Source organism: Rattus rattus, chromosome 2 (assembly GCF_011064425.1).
Source record: "Rattus rattus isolate New Zealand chromosome 2, Rrattus_CSIRO_v1, whole genome shotgun sequence".
Lineage (NCBI taxonomy): Eukaryota > Metazoa > Chordata > Mammalia > Rodentia > Muridae > Rattus > Rattus rattus.
Genome location: NC_046155.1, coordinates 163,418,904 through 163,441,671, shown reverse-complemented (window position 1 = coordinate 163,441,671; position 22,768 = coordinate 163,418,904). Strand labels below are relative to the sequence as shown.

The 22,768-nt window shown below is 46.7% G+C and overlaps 1 protein-coding gene and 1 non-coding gene across 2 annotated transcripts in view; both read right to left on the bottom strand.

Moving 5' to 3' along the window:
• Positions 1-205: 205 nt before the first annotated feature.
• Trnat-agu lies at positions 206-279 on the bottom strand. The gene has a single exon. It is a non-coding gene; the product is annotated as a tRNA-Thr (tRNA).
• Positions 280-1,724: 1,445 nt separating this feature from the next.
• Positions 1,725-22,768, bottom strand: part of Wdr88 (WD repeat domain 88) — a 39,088-nt gene continuing 18,044 nt past the window's right edge. The window contains exons 8-14 of the mRNA XM_032895164.1: positions 22,103-22,241; positions 20,844-20,973; positions 16,296-16,483; positions 11,914-11,996; positions 10,200-10,268; positions 3,172-3,264; positions 1,725-1,877 (exon numbers count right to left, since the gene is read on the bottom strand). Of these exons, the coding sequence (XP_032751055.1) occupies positions 1,725-1,877; positions 3,172-3,264; positions 10,200-10,268; positions 11,914-11,996; positions 16,296-16,483; positions 20,844-20,973; positions 22,103-22,241 (855 nt within the window). The remainder of the gene's footprint in view (positions 1,878-3,171; positions 3,265-10,199; positions 10,269-11,913; positions 11,997-16,295; positions 16,484-20,843; positions 20,974-22,102; positions 22,242-22,768) is intronic.

Genomic DNA, 22,768 nt, shown 5'->3' with positions numbered 1-22,768 from the left:
GCTCAGCGAGGCCAAGAGGCTGTAGGGACTTGTCAGACCGGTGGGAGCACTCGGGGACAGCTATTTGGCTGACCTCAAGAGGCAAAGGCTAGAAGGGAACATGACAAAGTCTTCAGCTAAAATGTCTTCCTGGCTGACAGAGGAACGATTCTGGGAGAGCGTTCACGAAGGTCGCGCAAAAAGTGGAGCGCAAGCGCTCAGCGTGAGGCACCGCTGGGATTCGAACCCAGGATCTCCTGTTTACTAGACAGGCGCTTTAACCAACTAAGCCACGGCGCCGCCCGCACGGCCAGTGCGAGAAACCAGTTCCCATTTCTAGTGACTTCATGAGCTTTGCTCATGCGTACACGTTTCTGCGCGGGCAGGGGAGCGCATGCGCGGTACGTTTCTCGCTTGAACAGGCTTCCGAAGCCCAAAGCAACGCTGGAGATTTAAATAGGCTTCGCGGAGTGGGCGGGGTGCGGCGGCCCTGATTTCCGGGCCATAGCGTCACTTTTTGAGCTTTATCTTCTGCCGGTCAGAGAGTTCCTCGGCTGAGTGTGACTCTGGGAATCGCAGCGGAGCCCCCAGCTACCCCAGAACCTCCCAGTGCTGCCTTGGATGTCATCTCAAGTGAGCTGCGGCCAGGCCCATAACTTCTGGACTGCTTCTCTTGCAACCAGCTAGAGATCCTGAGAGGAGCTCTGGACGATTCGAAGAACCTACAGGATGTGTGTAGAAGTTTCTGTTTTATGCTCAAGTCCCAGCCCTCCCCAAACAGATTTTCCCTAGTCACTCAGGGGTTTCCATGCCAACCGTCCCTTTGACAACAAAGTCAAGCAGCACTACTAATGGATTCCTCTGGCTTTACTCCAGCAGATTTCATTTGCTGAACTCATCTATGCAAAAATAAATGCAACCTGCACAGAAACGTAATGACCTAGGTGTCCCCAGAGCTAAGGTGGTGACAAATACACTGACCGAGGTCTTAGTGACGAAAGAGGCCTCAAAACTATCTAGCGGTGAGATGAAGAGCTAGCTCAGTGCTTAAGAAGGCCCAAGGTTCCAATTTCTAGCATCCACATGGCAGCTCACCACTGTCTGTTCCAGGAAATCTAACTCCATCTTTTGGACTCTGTGAGCACTGCATACATGAGAGGCACATGCATGCATACATACATACATAGATACATACGCATACATACACTCAAATACACGAGGAGAAAGGAAACCACAACCTGAGAAGACCCTTCAGCGCCATTAGATACAGGACCAAGTTCCTAGCTCTTGAACCCAGAAGGGAGAAACCGTATTCAAACCATAGCGGTCACAATGCCTTGCCATCCGCAGAGTGTGCACACACTCCCCCACCCCTGACGAATCATATTCCCTTAACAAGCATGTTCATGAAGTACACATGCCAGTTCCAGTGGCAAAAATGAGATGAAGATCAGGTTATGAAGCTCCGAAATAGAAAAATTGTATGTACAATTCCCCCACACACTTGTTTTCCAGAGGAATCAAGATTTATTCTATATTAAAACTAACAGTGCTCCCCTCTGAAAGGGTTCTGCGGTAAGCAGAGAGGCAGACCATGCTGACAGTCTATTTGGGGGCCTGGCCCTTGCCTCAGTCTGACAGGTGCATTCTGGGAGGGGAGCTCAGAACAGAGCCCTGAAGAACACTGCGGGCTGGGCTGTGTAGCAGGTGGTCTGTCCTCAAGCACTCGAAGGGCTCAGCAGGCGTCAGTTGCAGAACTTCTCCAGTGACGATAATGACAACGACGAAGAACTAGATGATAAGCTCTTCTCTTCTCTCCGGCAGAACAGACACGTGTTGGAGAGTTGAGAATAAACGTCACTCTCTAAGGCGGAGAAAAACTGGTCACAATTCCTGCACTGTGGTGGGACATTTTCAAGAAACAGAGACGATGTGCAGGTCAGAGGAGATCAGACTGTGAGTGTGGAATCCCGTACCCCACCTCAGGCAGCCTGGATGGAACCAAGGCAAGTCCTTCCCTCTCTGGAGTCTCTCACCCCAAAAACTACCCGGGGAGGATTGGGAGCATCAAACATGGGTGGGTGCTGCCCAGCCTTCCCTCCAAAGCTAGGAGGGAAGCCAGGGCTGACCCTCATGTAGCCACATGCTTGGGAGGAGGAAGATGGGGTTTGTGTCCCGCTCTTGTCTTGTTCTCTGTACAGAGTGGTCCAGAGTGGAACTGTGGGACCCAAGGGGTGCTCTGAGTCCTTGGTATGCTGAGGACAGCCGGCTTACAGAGCAGAGGGTTAGAAAGAAGCAAGACAAGCAGGTAAGGAACTGTTTTTGTTTTTCAGTAGCAGGAATTAAGCGCAGGCCCTTGAATGTGTTAGGCCACTGAGCTACATTCCCCAAACAACACCCACCCCCCTCGTCCCCCCCACCCTCCCACCCCCGCTGCCCAGAGAGAGGGGGAGGAGGGAGAGAAAATGTATATATGTTGCTTTAGTGTTGAGCACGCACACACACACACAAACACTCACACAGACAATACACACACACACTCCATAGATACATATACATACACACGTACACATAAACACACACATGAGCACGCACACACAGTCGCCGGCAGGAAGCACACCCTTAATCCCAGCACTCAGGAGATGGAGGCAGGTGGGATTCAAGTCCAGCCTGCTCTACATTGCTAGGTCCAGGCCAGCCAGGGCTACACAATGAGATGCGCTGTCTCCAAAATAAAATAAAGTAATTATGGAGGTTAGGAGTGCAGTTCAATGGGAGGGTGCGTGCCCAGGATGTGAAAAAGCCTCGTGTTCCATCCTACAACTAACAGACAGACAGACAGACAAGTGTATGCACACTTATAACTCCAGCACTTAGAAGAATAAAGTCTCAGGCCAGCCTAGGAACTGTAGCAAAAACCTGTCTCAGAGAACAAAATAAAGAAGGTAAAGACCCCAACACACCCTTTCCCTCCTGTGTCATTTTCTTCTCCTGTCACTCACCATGGGGCCGCTTTCTTTGTTTTCTATACACTTGTCTTGTCCGTTAGGACTTAAGCACCCACAAGGCTGGGATCCCACTGTTTGTTTGTGACTGTGTCCCCAGGGGTCGAATAAATGTTTGCTCAGGGAATATGCTGAATTGGTGAAGATGGGCAGAAGGTTCCTGGGACTGATTTTACCTCATACCAACCTGCCTGACCTTTAAGCCCATGGTCCTTTTGTTCTCAGAAACCAAAGGAATTTTGTCGATTTCTTCAATATTCCATAGTCTCATGGAGTTGTCCTAAAACAAGTCAAACAGTAAGCCAGGAGTCACAAAAACAGACAGGCAAACAAAACAAAACAAAACAAAGCAAACCACTGTGAAGACTGTGGTAGCACGGCCGGTAGAGTGTCGGACTCTCCGTCCCCCAGCATCCTAAGAGCCAAGTACGATGCCACACGCCTGTAATCCCAGCACATGAGGAGGAGAAGCAGGAGGATCAGGAGTTCAGGGCCAGCCTGGGCTACACGAAGACCTGTGGTGCAGCTGTGCCATGGGATAGCATTCTGTGTTCAGAATAGAGGAGCTGCCAAACCTCCCAGACACATAGAGACACAAAGTCATGTATTGTGGAGCAAAAGAAGACGGTCTGGAAAGGCTACAGGCTGTGAATTTTATCTCTCAAGCATTCCAGGAAAGCAAATATTGCAGATTGAGATTGGACACAAGTTCCTGGAAAGACAAATAACAAAAAAACCCACACCTTCCACTAAGCCTTCCGCCAGCTCATTAGCTGATGAGAACTCTAAGGGCTTGGAGAGGTTGGAATGTTGCAAGTCCAGAGCCAGATCTTCACAAGCCGCCTTAGCACCTCTGATAGCCCTTCATGACCCACCTCTGACGTCATCCGCTGCCTCTGTGGCTGTGAGGTAAGTTCTTTGGAATGTACAAACGGACACGTCACGTCTAACAACTGAAAAAGCTAAGCACTGCCCAGTAGGAGCTACGGCCTGTGGTTGAGTCCTCCCTGTTATCCGTGACCTTCCATCAGTCAGTTTGGGAATGATTTGTGGTATCCCTTGTTCCACTATTATAGAAGCTTGACGAAAACTGTTACCGCGGTGGAGCACGGAATTTGGCATAACCTGGTTCTTTATTTGTCTGCTGCAGTCACTCATCTTTGACTTCAGAATAAACTATCCCTTCTCACCTTTGAGGTGAGAGTTACATTTGTGTACATGTGCTGTGTTCTGGGTGGAATATGTTGGGTGTGGTATTGTCGTGTGCATTGTGTATAGCATGTGTAGTCCGTATTGTATGTAGTGTGTGTAGGTATGTTGTGTGTCGTATGTGTTGGGTCGCATGTACTGTATGTAGGTGTGTTGTGTGTAGTATGTGTTGTGTCTGCTGTGCGTAGAATGTGCAGTTGATGTTGCAAGTCTTCTGGGTGGTATGTGGGTGTGGTGTGTGTGTGTGTATGTGTGTGTGTGTGTGTGTGTGTGTGTGTAAGAGACAGTTAAAATAGAAATGGTGGGGGTTGGGGATTTAGCTCAGTGGTAGAGCGTTTGCCTAGCAAGCGCAAGGCCCTGGGTTCGGTCCCCAGCTCCGAAAAAAAGAAAAAAGAAAAAGAAAAAAATAGAAATGGTGGCTGGTGGGTACTCTAGAGGAAAGGGGAGGCTGAATAAATCAGAGAATAAGGTTCTTTCAGGCAGTAAAATTATTCTACGATTCTATAGGCTCCTGTAATGACGGATGCATGGCCCATGTTTAACAAAACTCAAGGAATGTACAATAAATAAGTAACCAAGGTGGTACACACCTGTAATCCCGGCACTGGGGAGCCCGAGGCAGGAGACTTACAGTTTATGGTCAATTGGCTGAGTGACAAGCCAGACTTGGGAGTTCACACAACATTGTGAACTCTGGACTTGTTTACATACTAATAAAGATAATTCTGAAAAGAAAGGCAATTTTCTAGTAGCCTTGACTTTTGCCCCAGTGAGATTCCCTGTCTTTGCTGTGCATCCCGTGGAGCTGTAAAGCCTGAAGTCCGACCTGTTTATTATGCCCATTTGGTTCAGCGGCAATAGCATCTCCCTGACTGTGTGTCACGCTTCTTAATTAAACGGTTAAATGTCTTAGAGAGACAGATGCTGAAATTTGGAGAACAGCTACACAGGAGAAGAGCCAGGTTTTATCAATAATCACTTTCGACAGTAGTTTGTCAAGTCCTGGTGACATGGTCAGCCCAGGCTACAAGGACCCCACCATGAGAAGTCTCAGAAAACCAAAGAACCAGCAAACAAAGATGGCTGGAGAGAAGGCTCAGTGGTTAAGGACACTCACTGCTCCTACGAAGGACCGGATTTCGGTTCCCAGCACCCACAATTACTCTCCTTTCTGCCCTCTGAGGGCACTGAACACACATGGCTGGTGCGCACGCACACACACACACACACACACACACAGAGGCAATGCATGTATTGTATTTTAAAGTCACCCATCGGCTTTTAGATACTTTGATTCCAAACTTGGGCGTTTCAGATACCTTCTAGGCTTCCTGGGAAGATTTTAATGAAAATGCAGAAAGCCGAAAGAAAAGCTCGCTAAGAACTACCTGAATTCAGACCAGATTTGTTGCTGTAATTTTGTTTGTTGTTCATTTTTCAAGGCGGGGTTTGCCCGTGTAGCCCTGGCTGTTCTGGAACTTGATCTGTAGACCAGGCTGGCCTTGAACTCTGCCTCTGGAGCACTGGGGTTTAAGGCCTGTGCTGTCACTTCAGGCTCCAAATCTGACTGTTCTAACTCATCTGCACATTTAACACACGGTGCAAATGTAAACTTCATCAAATGCCATTCATTGGGTAAGGTAAGCTTTCTACCAAAGCAAATGGGAAGTTAAGTGGGGAGCCTGCCTCGCTCCTACCCCAGGGCTGGCATTAGGCAGAGCATCTTGCTTTTATGTGGGTTCTGGGATCCAAGCCTGGGCCCTCATGCTTGTGTGGCAAGTCCGTGATCGACGGAGACATCTCTCCAGCCCCGTGATGAATTTTTGTTCTAGAAATGGAAGGTAACATCTTCTGTGAACATATGTCTACAGTGTGGCTGTCAGCATTTCTGGCTTTTGAAATGATTTTAAAATGTTAGCCTGTCAGAAATTTATATTTTTAAGGTATGTGACAAGGATATCTCTCACTTTAAAATGTTTCGAGGATAGGAGTAGAAAAAAAAGGTAATAAAGTTGAGTGTGGCAACACAGACCTGTAATCCCAGTGTCTGGGAGGTGGACGCTGGAGGACCAGGAGCTCTGGGTCATCCTGGGCTAAGTAATCCCAGCATTGTGTGTGTGTGTGTGTGTGTGTGTGTGTGTGTGTGTGTGTGTGTGTGTGTGTGTGTGTGTGTATGTGTGTGTATGTGTGTATGTGTGTGTATGTGTGTGTATGTGTGTGTATGTATGTGTGCGTATGTGTGTGTATGTGTGTGTATGTGTGTGTATGTGTGTGTATCTGTGTGTATTGTGTGTATGTGTGTATGTGTGTGTACATGTATGTGTGTATGTGTGTGTGATGTGTGTGTGTATGTGTGTGTATGTGTGTGTATGTGTGTGTATGTGTGTGTATGTGTGTGTATGTGTGTGTGTATGTGTGTGTATGGGTGTGTATGTGTGTATACATGTGTGTGTGTGTGTGTGTGTACATGTGTGTGTATGTGTGTATGTGTGTGTGTGTGTGTGTGTGTGTGTGTGTGTGTGTGTGTGTGTGTGTGTGTGATGGAAGACCAGGAACTCTGCTAAGTTTAAAGCCAAACTGGGACACTTGAGGTTCTATCTTCATAAAGCAATGCAAACAAAATGAATAATAACACAAATGTATATAATGTTTACCACACACACACACACACACACACACACACACACACACACACACACACACACAACTATTTGGAGTTATTTGGTTTGATTTGAGAAACAGGGTTTCTCTGTGCATCCCGGGCTGATCTGGAACGCTCCATTTTGCCTCAGGCTCCCAAGTTCTGGGATTATATCTGTGTCCCACTGTGCCTAGCCTTTTGACACAAAAAAGTTACTCAATTTGATGAAATTCAATTTTTAAAAATTCCTATTTGTTTCCTTGCTTAAAGTATTTTTAGGTATTCTTAAGTGTGCATGCAGGAGCCTCTGGAGGCCAGAGGAGGACATCAGATCCCCTGGAACTGGAGTTACAGATGATTGTGAGCTGCCGTGTGGGTGCTGGGAATTGAACCTGCGTCCTCTGAAAGAGCAGCCAGTGCTCTTAGCCACTGAGTCACCCCTCTGGCTCTACATTTCCTGTGCTTTGCTGTCAAACTCTTGAACTCACTGCAAACCCAGACTATCAAAGAGTCTCTCAAACTTTTCCTTCGTATTTTTAAAATTTTAGCTCATCAGTTTAGGTCTTTGATACATTTTATCTTGTACAGTGGTCCCTGGATGTACATGAGGAGTTGTTCCCAGACCTCCCACAATGAAGAATACCAAAACTGGTAGAGCCCAAGTTAATAAAGATGGAGAAAAAAAAACTGGTAGAGGCTTGTGTCCCCTCATAAACTGTATTGAATTTGTATAAATTTACATATATGCCTATACTCTTTAAATCATCTCTAGATTGCATATAATGCCTGAGAAACTGCAAACAGACTATTGTTTGGGAGTCAAGGGAACGAGTTCTTTGTGTGGCCAGTATAGATAGAGTTTTATTTAGCTTAGTTTTTAAAATATGTTATGATTATATCTATATCTAGATAGGGTAGACAGACAGACAGACAGACAGGTAAATGAGAGAGAGAGAGTTTACAGGTTCTCACTGTGTAGCCCTGGCTGGTCTGAAACTTACTATGTAGGCCAGGTTGGCCTTGAATGCACAGATCCACCTGCCTCTGCCTCCTGAGTGTTGAAGTAAAGATATTCCCCACTATGCTGAGGATGCTTTTTGTTTCTTGTTTTTTTATATTTCAAGTTAGTTGACGCCCACAGATACAGAAAGACAATTGCATGTGGTATAAGGAAAGGGCACAGTTTCATTTGTTTGCTTGTAAATATCCGGTTTTCCTACCGCCATGTGTGGGGAAGATTATCCCTTCTCCATTTCGTGATTGGGGCACAAAATAATCAGCCCATGTAAGTCGTGGCTTATTGATAGGTCTGCCTGTCTGTCCCACTGAGGCATCTATCTGTCCTGGTGCCGGTTAGCATGTTAATTATGATCTAGTTGAGCTTGAACTTCAGGAAGTATGTGCCCATCAATTACATTACTGAGAATATTACCATTCAGGTACTCAAAGACCCCATGGGTTCCTTATGGACGTGAAATTCATGTGGAAAGGGATGGGGGAGGGGAAAGGGGAGCTACTGACACTTCCATAAGGACTTTATTGAATACATACAACACTCGGGGAGCTGCAATTGCACATGTGTACTACCATAGGTGGCTACATTTCAAGAAATGGAATGTAAGTAGCCTCTGTTTAGTCACTGTGTTTATGTCCTCTTCATAAAGTAGTCTTGTATCTACATAGCTTAAATATATAATAACTGGATACAGTGGACACGCCTATAATCCAGCACTTGGGAGCACAGGGAGGAGGATCACGAGTTTGAGGCTAGCCTAGACTACATGGTAACACCCTGTCTCAAACAATCAAACAAGAATATATAATAATATAGCCTGCAAAAATCAAGTACCTAATAAAACGTAATTATATACTTATAGTTTATGTAACATCCATGTATTGTATGATATTTATTATATAATATACATATATAATTATGATATGCTTATTGGATATTTAATTAATCTAGCGATATATCATAATACATAATATGACTTATACTATATGTTAGAATATAATCTATCATATTTACTACATAACACATATCACAATATATTATGTGTAATGTATTATATAATGATTGTTCTATTGCAATGCTGTATAATATAATAACATTATTATAGCACGGTATTTTCATGGTTTTCTTAAGCATATTTGTTCATACACTCCTGCCATTCATTCCTCTGTCACCTACCCCGTCTTGTTGTTTTAAATGACGGCATTAATCCAATGCAGTAATGTAAAATGTACAGCATGACAGGCTCTCTGTTACAGAGGTAACATCTTCATCACACATTAGTGTGCGTTTACTATGGGTTCTTAGTCTGAGATGTCTGTCCTGTGCCACTCTCTGCGGCATACACATACAGTCTCAGCACTCAGGAGGCTGAAGCAGGAGACCTGCAGCTGTGGGCTAGCCTGGGCTACACAGCAAGATCCTGTCACGAAGCAAAACTGCTTGGTAGGTGGGGTCTCATCCACTGCTTCGCAGACCTAGAGGCCTCTGACAGTCACAACAAAATGCACCATTAAAGGTCAGATGTCAAGGCGGAACTCCATTCCTCTGACACTGTCACCTGGCACAGCCTCTGGGTGAGGGACAGTTGTGTGCCACTAGAATGGATGATCCATCTGGGGCCTCCAGAGGACAAGTCTGCTTAGCTGTGAGCTGGTGCCTGCCCTCCAAAACCCGCTCAGGCTTCTCCAGCAAAAACTCAAGCATTGGTGGACAGAACGGATCCACCCCGCAATCCCCAGACTCAGACAGAAGAAAGGACTGAGCACCGTATCCCTGGGCAGCTCCTGAGTACAGACTAAGTTAAACTGAGCCTGCACAGAAACAGGGTTTTGCCTTTTAATTCTTTTTGCTGTGTGAGTCACGAGCGGTCAGTGCACACCTTTGGTCCTGGCACTCGGGTGGCAGAGGCGGGAGGGTCTCTTGAGCTCTAGGCCAGCCTGGTCTCCACAGCGAGTTCAAAGACAGCCAGAGCTACACAGAGAAGCCGTATCTTGAAAAAACAAACAAACAAAACAAAACAAAACAAAACCCCTTTATTTACTTATTGGAGACTAGCGGGCAGGCGCTTGCTACAATTTGCATGTGGCGATCTAAGTACAGCACTCAGGAGCCGGTTCTTTCTGCTCTGTGGGACCTGGGAATCAGGTAGTCAGGCTTGGTGGAAGGTGCCTTTCCCTAACAAACCATCTCGATGGCCCTCTTCTTACCTCTGCCTCCTGGATGCTGGGATTACAGGCTTGGGGCATGCAACCCCGAGTCCGGATTTCATACTTGGGATGACCACTTCTGCTCTCAAGTACTAATACATGTGCTAGGCATCTTAAGCCAGCCAAAGCTTGGTCGCTTTTACCTTTGAAGCCGAGAGGATCCACTTCTTGTCGTTGCTAATAGCAACATCCGTCACCCAGTCCTCGTGGCCCTGAACAAGAAATAATTTAACAAAGACCTAGGAGAAATGCTTTTGAAAAGCAAGACAAACAAAAAGCCAGCAAGCTTCTGTTGCTTACCTGCAGCACACGCTGGGTCCCGTCCACACTTAAGGCAGAATGCAAGCCACAAAGACCGGTCACAGTACTGAGATGAGGGTGCTGTGTGTGTGTTTTTAAAACCATATGCAAGGCTCAGCAGAATGGGAGGAAATAAAAGACCGATGTTCCTATCTGGTCTTAGGTCTGCTTGCACCTACTGCTTGACAAAGTGCCTCTTAGAGGCTCTACCAGGGAGGGTCTTTGTGGGCTTCCACGGTAGCTGAAGTCAGTGAGGAACTGTAAAACCGGAGGAGACAGGCGCTGCTTATGGGTTAGGGCTCTGCCTAGGCTTTTTTTTTTTTTTTTTTTTTTACCATCTCTGCCATTTACTTACTGAAAAGGGAGCAACCAAGCAGGGTAAGAAAAGGGAGCAGGAGAGATTAGGTTGCAGCGTTTATCAAAAGGCTAGGGAGGTGACAGAGAAGGTAAAGCGCTCACCACCACAAGCCTGGAGACCTGAGTTCCATCCCTGGGACCCAGGTAAAAATGGAAGGAGATAAACCCACTCCTCAAAGATCTCCACACGCGCACTGTGCTGTGTTCAGCAGGGAAGAGACCAGAGCCATCAGACGGGATGGGGCAGAGGGGTGTGAAGGACAGTGGGGTTAGCAACCAGCGTGAAGCTGCTTATTTGCTATCATGAAAACTCCCTGGAAGAACTCAGCTTAGAAAGACTGGCCTTGGCCGCGTGGGGGGTAGGGGTGGGATGAACAAGTGCCACTCAAGAAGGCATAGATGACATAGGGTCCCTGAGGACTCGGAGGCTGAAAGTCACGGGTGTAGGCACTCAAAGCAAAATGCAACGGAGAGACTGTACCAGCCATACAGGGGTCCAGCCCTAAACTCTTGCCATGTTGGATAACACCCTGCCAACCTCAGAGAGCCTTGGGTGTGGGGCTCCTCTGTGGGTGGCAGAAGACCCGGGGCTGGACTAGTCCTCGTGACGGCGTCAGACTCTGCTGGTTTTGGACTCCTCCCTAGTTCCGGGCTTTGCCGTTTCATCTGCCTAGCGTGCCTTTCCCCGAGGCCCTTGCTTGTCCGCTGAGATCTCAAATCAAGTGCCTCCACTAGATGGCCCACTGCTCTCCCGCTATGGGTCAGTCCCTAAGCCTCTCTGTCATACCCTTCTATCATCTTTCTCTCTCTGTCATCGCTGCTGGTGGCTCGTTTACTGATTTGATGTCTTCGTCCTTCCCTATGGAGGTGTCAGTACCCTTCGAAGGTACCCTGTTCCATTGCCTTGGCCTCGGTCTCAGATGCCACGCCCCCAGGAGTGGTGAACCACACCCAAAATCTCAGTACTAGAGGTGCTGAAACTGAAAGACCACCAGTTTGAGGCTAACCTGGGCTACATAGTAACAGTTTGAGGCTAACCTGGGCTACATAGTAACAGTTTGAGGCTAACCTGGGCTACATAATAAGATCGTAACCTCCTTCCACCCCAATCCCCATGCACATGCACACTCGCCTCCCCACGCCACACATGCACACGCACACCACACACAGAGATTTATCATGTTGTGCGGACACTTGTACCTTCAATGACAACTTCCGGTAGCCACCTCCTACATCCCAAATAGCCACGGTCTTGTCAAATCCACCAGAAATGAGAAAAGAGCCTGAAACACAAAGAGGGGGTGGTAATGGTGGCTGCTGAGCCCTTTTCCTCTGTCAAGTGCTCCCTCTCCTCTGTGGTAGGGCTGAAGGTGACATCTGTGAGGCACTGCTGGAGCTTATGCCAAAGACACTGGGACACCTTCCTGGTGTGGCTCAATGAAGCCCTGTAACTTTAATTTTTTTTCCTCAATGTCTACTTTTAAATGATGGTTCTTAAATGCTTTAACCTCCCCTTTATTCCACCACACTACCAGAGGCAGTGGAAAAGAAAGGGTGTGGTAGAAGTGGACCTGTTTAGAGCAACTCCATCTGTGTTGTCTGGAAATCAGCAGTTTAGCTCACAGATTAGCAGCGGCAGCTCGATCTACTCACAAACACTTCGCAGATAGGGCAGCGGTCTAGTTCGGTAGACTTGGGGTAGCAAACACGAATCAGCAGCAGTGGCACTACCTAATGGAGACAGCCAGGCCACAGCCTCGGCATGAATCAGCAGGAGCGACCAGGAGTTCTCCGCTGTGCCTCTGTCAGTGAAGCGATGATCAGAGAAGACACGAGACCCACAAGCGTTGCACAGCTGTCTCTATAAGGAAGCCTAGCTCAGCCCCCATCACTGTCCATCAAGTCCTTTTATACTCTCTTCAAATGCCACTTGTCCTCCATGGGTCTTGCTCAACACGTTTTGCCTCAGCGTGTGCATCTGTCTCGGCTGACGTCACTCGGTCAATTGGAAGCAGCAAGAAACTGCAGCACACCATCAGAAGTGTTTCGGTGCATTTCTGTGGAGTCCAGCAATGCAGCTCAACTACATAGTGTAAGGCGGACCAATACATGTGTGTTGTTAGCCAAGAATCCTTCATCACGTGTCCTTTCACATTCTTTCTCCTGTGTCTGCTTCAGCGAAACATTTCTTCACGAGTCTGCCTTAGCCTTTCACCTGTGTCCACCTCAGGAAAACACTCCTTCATGAGTTTGCCCCAGCGAAACACCATCTGACACAACTGACTTTCCAAAGGACCCTTATGTTTCCACTTTATAGCCCAGTCAGCCAGAACCCTTCCTTTGTTACTCTGGGCAGTTATGTCCCATATAGCTATGACGTCAACAGATCAGTCCTGCACGGCTCCTAGAAGCAGTGCAGGGTCAAATTCCTGCCAGTCTGTGCTCACATTAGACATGTGTTGAAGGATTATAATTCCAGTACTTAATAATACTGAGTCCAACTGGGTCATAATACTGAGGCCAACCTGGGCTACAAAACAGACCTTATTTTGTTTTGTTATTATTACTCTCTCTCTCTCTCTCTCTCTCTCTCTCTCTCTCTCTCTCTCTCTCTCTCTCTCTCTGTGTGTGTGTGTGTGTGTGTGTGTGTGTGTGTGTGTGTGTGTGTGTGTGTGTACACATCCATGCACATGGTGCCAAAGGACAATTTTTGAGAATCCATTCTCTCTTCCAGATTTGGCACTTTACTCACTGAGCCCTCTCAATTTAAAAACAACCCAAAACCTAAGGGAAAACAGCAGCAACAACAACAACAAAAGCAAGTAAACAAACACAGAGGGACCTAGGGAGGTGGCTCCATGTTTGGTTTGTTTTTTGTTTTTGTTTTTGTTTTTTTTTCGGAGCTGAGGACCAAACCCAGAGCCTTGCGCTTGCTAGGCAAGTGCTCTACCACTGAGCTAAATCCCCAACCCCATCCGTGTTTGAAACACTTACCACAAAAGCCTGAGGACTGGAGTTCAGATCCCCGGAAACCTACTCAAGTGCTGGGTGAGCAGGTTAGCCTACTTGAAATTCCAGCCCCCAGAGATGAAGACAGGAGATAGCCCCTAGAAGAAGCTGGCTAGCAAGACTAACCTGATCTGTGAGCTCTGGGTTTGACTGAGAGACCCTGTCTCAATAATTGTGACAAGAGAGTAGCGGAGGATGATTCCTGATATAACCCTAGGCATACACACGTGCATGCACCCACACGTAAGCACATGCAAAATGGAACGAGAACCACCACCAACCAAACAGACCAAGTCTTTAGTCACGACACGTTCATCAATTAATCAGTCAATACACTGTTTCTATGTAAAGGCATCCTATCTAACATGCACTGTTGAGTACCGGTGTGGCACCAGTAACACTGTATCTCAGGTCTCAGCGGAGCTCATGTGTGAGGAGTGCTTTCTCCATGAAGCAGAGTGCAGTGTTCCTGCCCTTGGAGGCAATTTAACAGCACGTCACCACTCTGCTTCTTTAACAGTGTGTGTATTTATTTTTGGCTCTTTAAAGATCTATTTCTTTTTATTTATACGAGTACACTGTCTCTGTCTTCAGACACACCAGAAGAGGGCATCAGATCCCATTACAGATGGCTCTGAGCCACCATGTGGTTGCTGGGAATCGAACTCAGGACCTCTGGAAGAGCAGTCAGTGCTCTTAACCACTGAGCCATCTCTCCAGCTCTTTGTTTAACAGTTTAAACAGAAAAAAAAAATATCGACAAAAGTGCATGAGTGTGGATCTGGAGAAGACAGTTCTCTGGTTAAGAATGCATACTGCTGGGGTTGGGGATTTAGCTCAGTGGTAGAGCGCTTGCCTAGGAAGCGCAAGGCCCTGGGTTCGGTCCCCAGCTCCGGGAAAAAAAAAAAAAAAAAAAAAAAAAAAGAATGCATACTGCTCTTGGAGATGACCTGGGTGTGGTTCTCAGCACCCGTGTCAGGCAGCTCGCAACTGCCTGTAACTCCAGCTCCAGAGGATCTGATACCTCTAGTCTCCATAGGCATATGTGTACATACACATGCGCGCGCACACACACGTGACACTAAGTATATTGTTTTGTTTTGTTTTGGAAGCAAGTCTCTCTGTTGGACCCCTCCTTTGCCGGGCTGGCCCCAAACTCACGAAAGATCCACTTGCCCCTCCCTCTGTATGCACCACCACACTCAGCTACACGTACAAAGTTGAAGCAACGCAAAGAAGATTGGCAGGACCTCTGCTAATAAACAAGCAAATATAAACGATAGCTGCTTTCTGGAGCAGGAAGGGTGTTCAGAAATCCCTTAGCAGTTCTGAAGACAGGATACTGATCATGTGCGTAATGGCTGGGGAACCCCTGCGTCTCTCACACATATACAGGGCAAGCCCACTCTTCAGTAGAATGGTGTGTATGTGTGTGTGTATGTGTATGTGTGTATGTGTGTGTGTATGTGTGTGTGTATGTGTGTGTGTGTGTGTGTGTGTGTTAGTGCACGTGCATGCATATATTTGGCTCCTGAACAGTTGCTTCCCTCAGAAGGCCCTAGCCTGACGAAGGCTTCCTGCCATTGGTCTTCCCCTCCACTTCACTGGCACCCTAACTTCCCTCTGGTTTAAAGGGTACAACTCCCACCTCCAACTCTGGAGGCAGAAAAGTCACCCAATCTTGGCCTATCACGGCCTTTCATCCATGGCAATGTGCCCAGCTCAGAGATGGGCATGTGTCCCAAGCTGAGCCAATGGGAGCTGTCCCTGGGCGTTGGTGCTGACATCATCCGGCAGACATTCACTTATCCTTGAGGATTGCCGGTGGCCAGAACCAGACTGGCTTGGAAACACACCAGGCCATCCTTGCCCCCCAGTGGGGAAAGCCACATGGAAGGGAAGCAGAAGGCTGTGGTTTTGCTAGAGAGGGAATGTCAGCTTAGGTGTGCAAGACCATGTTGGGAAGGGGTGGTTTAAGCATTCATCGGGAGATTCAGTATTCAGGATTAAAGCTTTACAGAACTGCAGGCATTGGAAAGCATTTCCTTTAGGGTAGTGGGTTCTCGTTATTTACGTGCACCTGGTGGAGCTTTTTAAGATACAGAATCTTGCAGCGCCCTCCAAAGATTCAAATTCCGTTGGTCTTGTGCAAGACTAAGAAAACAGTACTTCAACAAGCAAATGGTCTAAAGACCACACTTTGAGAAATGCCGTTTTAAGGCAACCTGAATAAATATTTTACACATACTCAAAAAACTTTTCTAACTTTTGGTTTAAGCCTCATCGAGCTGGGATTTCCTGCCACTGGAAAGCACATGTCCACGAATCCCCTGCTTGGCTTGGCGCACAAGGCGGTGGGCGGTGTGAGGAGATGGGGGGGGGAGCATCGTCCTTCCTGCTAGAATCGTGGAGAATCACCTCTTGCCTGTACCAGGAAAGTCCGCACAGATGCTGTCTTCCACCATCTGTGTGGTAAATGACGGTGAATGGGGTTGAGATCCCAACACTCAGGAAGCAACACACAAAGGAGGGGGAGGGGAAGGAGGAGGTCCTTGCGCACACTTGTCACTCACTGTCTCTGGCAATGCAGCAGGAACTCACACAGCCCTCATGGCCCTTCATCAGAGTCACACAGGCTCCGCGGTTTCGAAACTCCCCCGTGTGGACATTCCAGATTTTTATGTTTTTGTCCCAGGAGCTGGTACACAAGAAGTGTCCACTAAAGGTGAAGCAGCAGTCTGAGATGGCGTTGTTATGTGCCCTGAAACAAAGGTGGGGTGCACGCTAACACGCCATTCTCGGGAGACCCCAGAACACCTCTGAAAGGACCCTGGGGGTAAGGGGGATGTCACCTCTCGTGTGGGCGTGGCTATCACTCCTCTGATCACTTTCTACCAAGGTCCAGCTGGAGTTGACCAGACTGAGCCTCACTGTCTGGGGCCAGGCTGGGATAACACAGTCAGACCAGTCATGTTAATAAAGAAAAAGAGAAAAAAAGAAAGAAGAGAAAAGAAAGAAAAGAAAAGAAAAGAAAAAATTGAAAGGGGAAAACCAAGATTTTTACACCCAGCCAGATATAGAACGGGGCAATCAGATGGCAATCCTTTCTACATGATCTCACTGCATACCCCAGGCTGTCCTGGGGCTCACTGTGTACACCAGGCTGGCGCCTATGCCTCCCAGGTGCTGGATTACCAGTGCGTACCACGACGCCTGGCCAGGTGACGTTTCTTCAGAGTTTCTTGCTCTCGGGGCCGGGGAGACAGCTCAGCAGTTAAGAGCAAGGACTGCTCTTCCAGAGGACCCAGGTTCACGTCCCAGCAACCACATGGTGGCTCGCACCTGTCTGGCACTCCAGTTTCGGGGCTTCTGACACCTCACACAGGCATACATGCAAGCAAAGCACCAATGTACATAAAATGATTTGTGTGTGTGTGTGTGTGTGTGTGTGTGTGTGTGTGTGTGTGTTTGGTGGCAGCTGCCTCCACAGGCACTGCACACATGGAGTGCACCAACATGCATGCAGGCCATGCAGCCACTCACATAAAATAATAAGTAAGTTTTTAAGAAAAATTAAAATAAAAAAGCTAACCATAAGCATAGTACTGCCATCTGGCCCATCGTTTCCACTCTTGGCCATTTACCAGAAGAATTAAAAACAGGGAATCAGGGGTTGGGGATTTAGCTCAGTGGTAGAGCGCTTGCCTAGCAAGCGCAAGGCCCTGGGTTTGGTCCCCAGCTCCGAAAAAAAAGAAAAAAAAAAAACAATTGCTAAAAACAGGGAATCAGACAGATGCATAAAAATAAAGCAAGTGCCCTTCAACAGGCCAATAATTAGAGCATGGCATATATGTATATCAATATATGTATGTATATATGTATATATGTATCCACATGGATTTATATGTATCCATCTGTATCTATATGCAATGGAGTACTATGCAGTTATGAAAAGAAATGAAGTCCTGCTATGTGCTACAACAGGGATGATTCTTGAAAAATCACTTCAAGTGGAAAAAGCCAAGTCACTTGAGGACAAGTATGATTTCATTTATAGAAATATCTAAACTAGGCAAATTCATAGAGGCAGAAACTGGAATAAGGGCTCCCAGGGGCTTAGGGAGCGGGAAGCCGTTGCTTAATGGATACGGTTTCTCTTTGGTGTGGTGAAACATTTTGGAAATAGATAGCGAAGGTTGCAAAATACCGTGAATGTAATTAATCCAGTGAACTGTGCACTGAAAAGTAATGGTCAAATTTTATGTTGCATGCATTTCATCATAAATAATGAAAATGTCATCTTGCCCAAACCACTTGGTTCATTTTTACTTTTTATTGTTTTTTGCTGCGTGTATTATTTATTTTGCGCGTGTATTTCTGTGTGGTAGTGCGTGGGTGACACAGTGAATGTGGCAGACCAGAGTTCAACTTGGAGGAGTCAATCTTCTCCTTCTGTCATGTGTCCTGGTCATTGAACTCAAGTTGCCAGTCTTGGGCAGCAAAGCCCATGCAGCAGCTGACAGGAAGCTCAGGTTCTCTTAACATGGGCTCCACGGGAATATTGGGTTAATTTCCTGATATATGACTGATTAGAAAAGCCTGAACAGGCTCAGACATTATGGCTTACCTTATTTCTTTTTTAAAATTTGTTTAATCTTTATAATGGGTGTGACTTTGAGTTTTATGGTTATATTATTCCTCTGGGGGAGAGTGCAAGATACAAGCTTTTCTGGTTACAGACCTCACAGTATTGGGAGAAAGGTTTTGTCTTTGTGTTTTTAAAAAGGGTGATTAGGCTCTGGACACCTCCCAGAGTCATATGGATCAGGTTTGATAGAGGGAGATGGCCTGAAGAACTAAATTCAAGAGAATTAAACAAAATGATATCACAATTCTAAACCTCTGCCTTGAATTATATTATATTGATTTATATATTGAATGATATTTACATTCTATTGAATTATATTTTGCAGAATGTACCTGCTTGGATTCCTGATCTCAAGGACTTTCAGCTGAGTCCAGTTAAGACAGACACATCAGGCTACGACATTCATCCCATTTTCCCTACCCCCTCCCCCCCCAAAGGATATCTCAATGCCCAGATACAGCTTGAAGAAGTTATTGAAGAGTTGTTGCCCCAACTCCCTGGACTTTTGGGGGGCTAAATTGGTTTTTCTAAAGTTGTTTTTATGAGGAATTTAGAAAAGATCATAATTTAACAGGGAGGAATTAGCTAGATGGAGTCGTACAGCCATAATCTCATTTGGTAACTAAGCTAAAATCATATTTTCATTTTGGTATAGAACTTATTTGTTACAAAAAACAACTTAAAGTACAAAGTTTGGACCCAGTCCTTCTATTGATGCCATTACAAACCTCTGAGTTGATTAAACATAGGAATTAGGGGCCAAATAACAAATCCATGCCTCCTAGTTCACCATTAGGGTGTTTTTAAAATATTATCATCAGAAAATAGTTGAAAATAGTTAATAGACAACAGTCCAGATTACCTTATATAGATAGACGGTTTTCAAAAACGTCAGAAATCCACAAAATATAACATTTAAAGGTATTCATCTTTTGTTGAGACATATCTTCTCCTAACAGTTCCTCTTTGGTGGATTTAACGAAGAAATCGAGCATCTCTACCTCCAGGTGAGACAATACTTTGTGGCTAGGCAGTCACTGGGCAGAAACTGCCTGTTTCATCTACAGACTGATACTGTCCAAAAAGAGACGCTTTATGCAGAATAGTTGACTTATAGTCTTTGCCTAGCCAGAATTATCAGCCCTTCAACGTTTCTGCCTTTCAAGAGTCTGTCAGTTGATTTGGGGCCAGAAGGCTGAAGACTTGCGCTCCCATGTTGCTAACAGAGGACTGTGCTAGTGGAGATTTGTCTCTACAACCTCTCAGTTCTGCAAGCCATATTTGGCTTCCTATGTTTATAGGTATTTGGTCATTCTCAGATTTTTGATGGGGTTGAAGACTGATTATATATAGTCTCATAGCCTACTCAGACTGTTTAACTTTGAAAATACATATTTAATTAGATAGTTATCAGATAGTATACAAGCTAGCCAGGATATAGTATAGATTTTAAGCCTTTTTTAAAGCTGGAATGGATAACTAAATGTTCTGTTTAACTGATAAAATGTTAGACTTGGGTGTTAGGTATATTTTATGCTTTTAATTTACAAAATGATAATAGCTGTGCTCAGCTTATGAGAGAAAAGTTTTTTTAATTAGAAAGGGTGAAATGTAGGATGATGTCATTATGCAGGTGAAGGCAGGTACAGGATAGAACGAGGGCTGTCATTGGACAAGAAGGAAGGATGGGTGGGAGAAAAAATTTAGAGGAGGAGGAGACTGGAGCGAGGAGAGAGAGAAAGAGAGAGAGAGAGAGGCCAAAAGAGAACATGGCAGTGGACGTTAATATTCCTCTCTGCACATTTACAGGTTGTTATGAATATTCTTAAGGGATGGATGTGTACAGGGCTTTGTATGTCTAGATAAGCAAATTATACCTTATCAATTGGATCAGAGGTTATTGTGTTGTGTTTTCTTTCATGTGGCGATTTAATTGAGTTCAAGAGTGTGTGTGTGGTGTGGTGGCTGGACACACTGGGCCGCCACAGAATTGGGATGTGTTTGTCTGACATGGTTGGCAACCTGCCTTGGGAACTAGATGGGTAGAGAGATTGTTGCTGGGCTCAGAGAGTAGCCATGGGCAGTGGGATATGGATGGAGCTTAGCGGGTGAGATAGTTTGTTGACTGAGGTGAAAATATTCCATAGATGCCATGAGGCCCCACAGTTCCCATTCCAGAGCAGGGTGAAAGAAACCTCCATTTTAACTTTACCACAACAGGCTCTGGGTGTGTTTGCTGCTAAGAGTTCACATTGAAACGAATGCATTTGAGACCCTGCCTGGCCCAGCCTATAAGCTACACTGGTGGCTTCTCTCTGGCTTCCTGGGATGTTCTAGAGCACCTCCACTGGGACACTAGCTTCCATGTGGAATCTAGGAAGGAAGGAAGAAAGACACTTCTCCCATCTCCTGCTGTAGGATGCTGCTGTCCAAACCAAACCCCACTGGCCACCCTACTCAGGACCCTTCTCACTCGTGTATGGTAAACAGCGTGGCTCGGGATGTGATGTCCCAGATCTTGATACACCTGTCCATGGAGACAGAAGCCACCTTCTGGCTGTCGGGGTCAAAGCAGCATGAAGTGATGGACCTTTGGTGTTGAGCTACACACAAGCAAAGTGACAAGTGACCTCAAGGAAAAGCCTCAGGGGACCCTACCAACCGGTGATGCAATGGGGACAATGCCAGTTTTCCCAGGGGACGGTCCACCCACATGTGCATTTCCTGCTTGTCTGAGGTGAGCCAGGCTCTCAGCCCAGCTGCCGGGCCACATGCAACCACATGGCTCACTGTGCCTAGGGAGGGGCTCTATCACTGATCGATCCCCAGGCAGGCTATGGCCTGCTTTGTGCCAAGAGCAACGAGAAGAGCACACAGTAGTTCCTGGCTGGAAAGAAGCTCTAAGTCATCGAGGATGCATTCCTGGAGATGGTAGAGTGTGAAGGAAGAGGGTACATAGCTGGACTTGGGAATATGAAGGATAGACTAGGAAGAGATCCATTATAGGAAGGTACAAAATGCTGGGAAGTGATACACTAAATGCCAAAGAGATGGGCAACACACACACTACTAATTCAGAAAGGTCATCTAGCAATGCACTATTAATAACACCTCTGGGCCGAGGGTGTGGCTCAGTCATAGATCACATGCCTAGAATCCCCCAGTGAGGGGCTGGGGGTGTGACTCAGTGGTAGAGCCCCTGCCTAGAATCCCCCAGTGAGGGGCTGGGGGCGTGGCTCAGTGGTAGAGCCCCTGCCTAGAATCCCCCAGTGAGGGGCTGGGGGTGTGGCTCAGTGGTAGAGCCCCTGCCTAGAATCCCCCAGTGAGGGGTTGAGGGCGTGGCTCAGTGGTAGAGCCCCTGCCTAGAATCCCCCAGTGAGGGGCTTTAAGGCGCTCCCTCTAATCCCTTCCAACAGACTGAGCCTAACTGTCCCTTATTAAATATGCCAGACCCAGAGCTCGCTTCGACAGCTAGAGTATGGCAGAAGGGACTGTGTGGCACCACATTAGGGTAGCAGTCGTTGAAACTGGAGAAAGAAAGAGATCATTTTGAACTCCTTATCCTCCTGCCTCCACTGTCCATGTGCTGCAATTCCTGGCATGCAGTTGCCCAGGTGGGGCTCATGATGTGGCCCTGACCCTGACAAGTATCACCATACAAACCAATTGAAGGACCCTATCGATCAAGTGGTCAGGCGTTGCTGCCGTGTATGGGGAGCCTGGCAACCTCACCTTTCATATGGATCACGGAGGTGATGTTTTCTGAATCCATTAGGTAGATCCCACGATTCACATCCAAGGCTGACAGCACGTATTTCCCGTTGGGAGAGAATTTGCAGCACACTATGAAGGTGTCGTGCCTGACTTTCCACTGGAACAAGGCAGGGCCCAAAGAGGACAGTGTGCCTGCTCAGCAGATTCCAGCCTTAAGGAGTTTCCTCAGATCCCTTCCAACAGACTGAGCCTAGCCTAGCTGTCCCCTTATTAAATGTGGCCAGACCCAGGGCTTGCTTCTGACAGCTACAGTACGGCAGAAGGGATGGCCTGGCGCCACATTAGGAAAGCAGTCACTGAAGCTGGGTGTGCACAGCTTATTTATAATTCCACACATTTATAATTCCAGCACTTGGGAGGCTGAGGCAGGAGGGTGGCAAGTTCAAAGCCAATCTGGGTTACAAAGTGAGAGACCGGGAGGGAGGAAAATTAAGGGGGTGGGGAGGGAAAGAAAGGGAGGGAGGAAGAGAGGAGAGAGAGGGAGGAAGAAAGAGAGAGAGAGGGAGGGAAGAGAGAGAGAGAGAGAGAGAGAGAGAGAGAGAGAGAGAGAGAGAGAGAACAGAACACTGTAGAGCTACGATATGAAGTAGTTCAGTGATATAGTATATGTTTAGTTTAGCATCT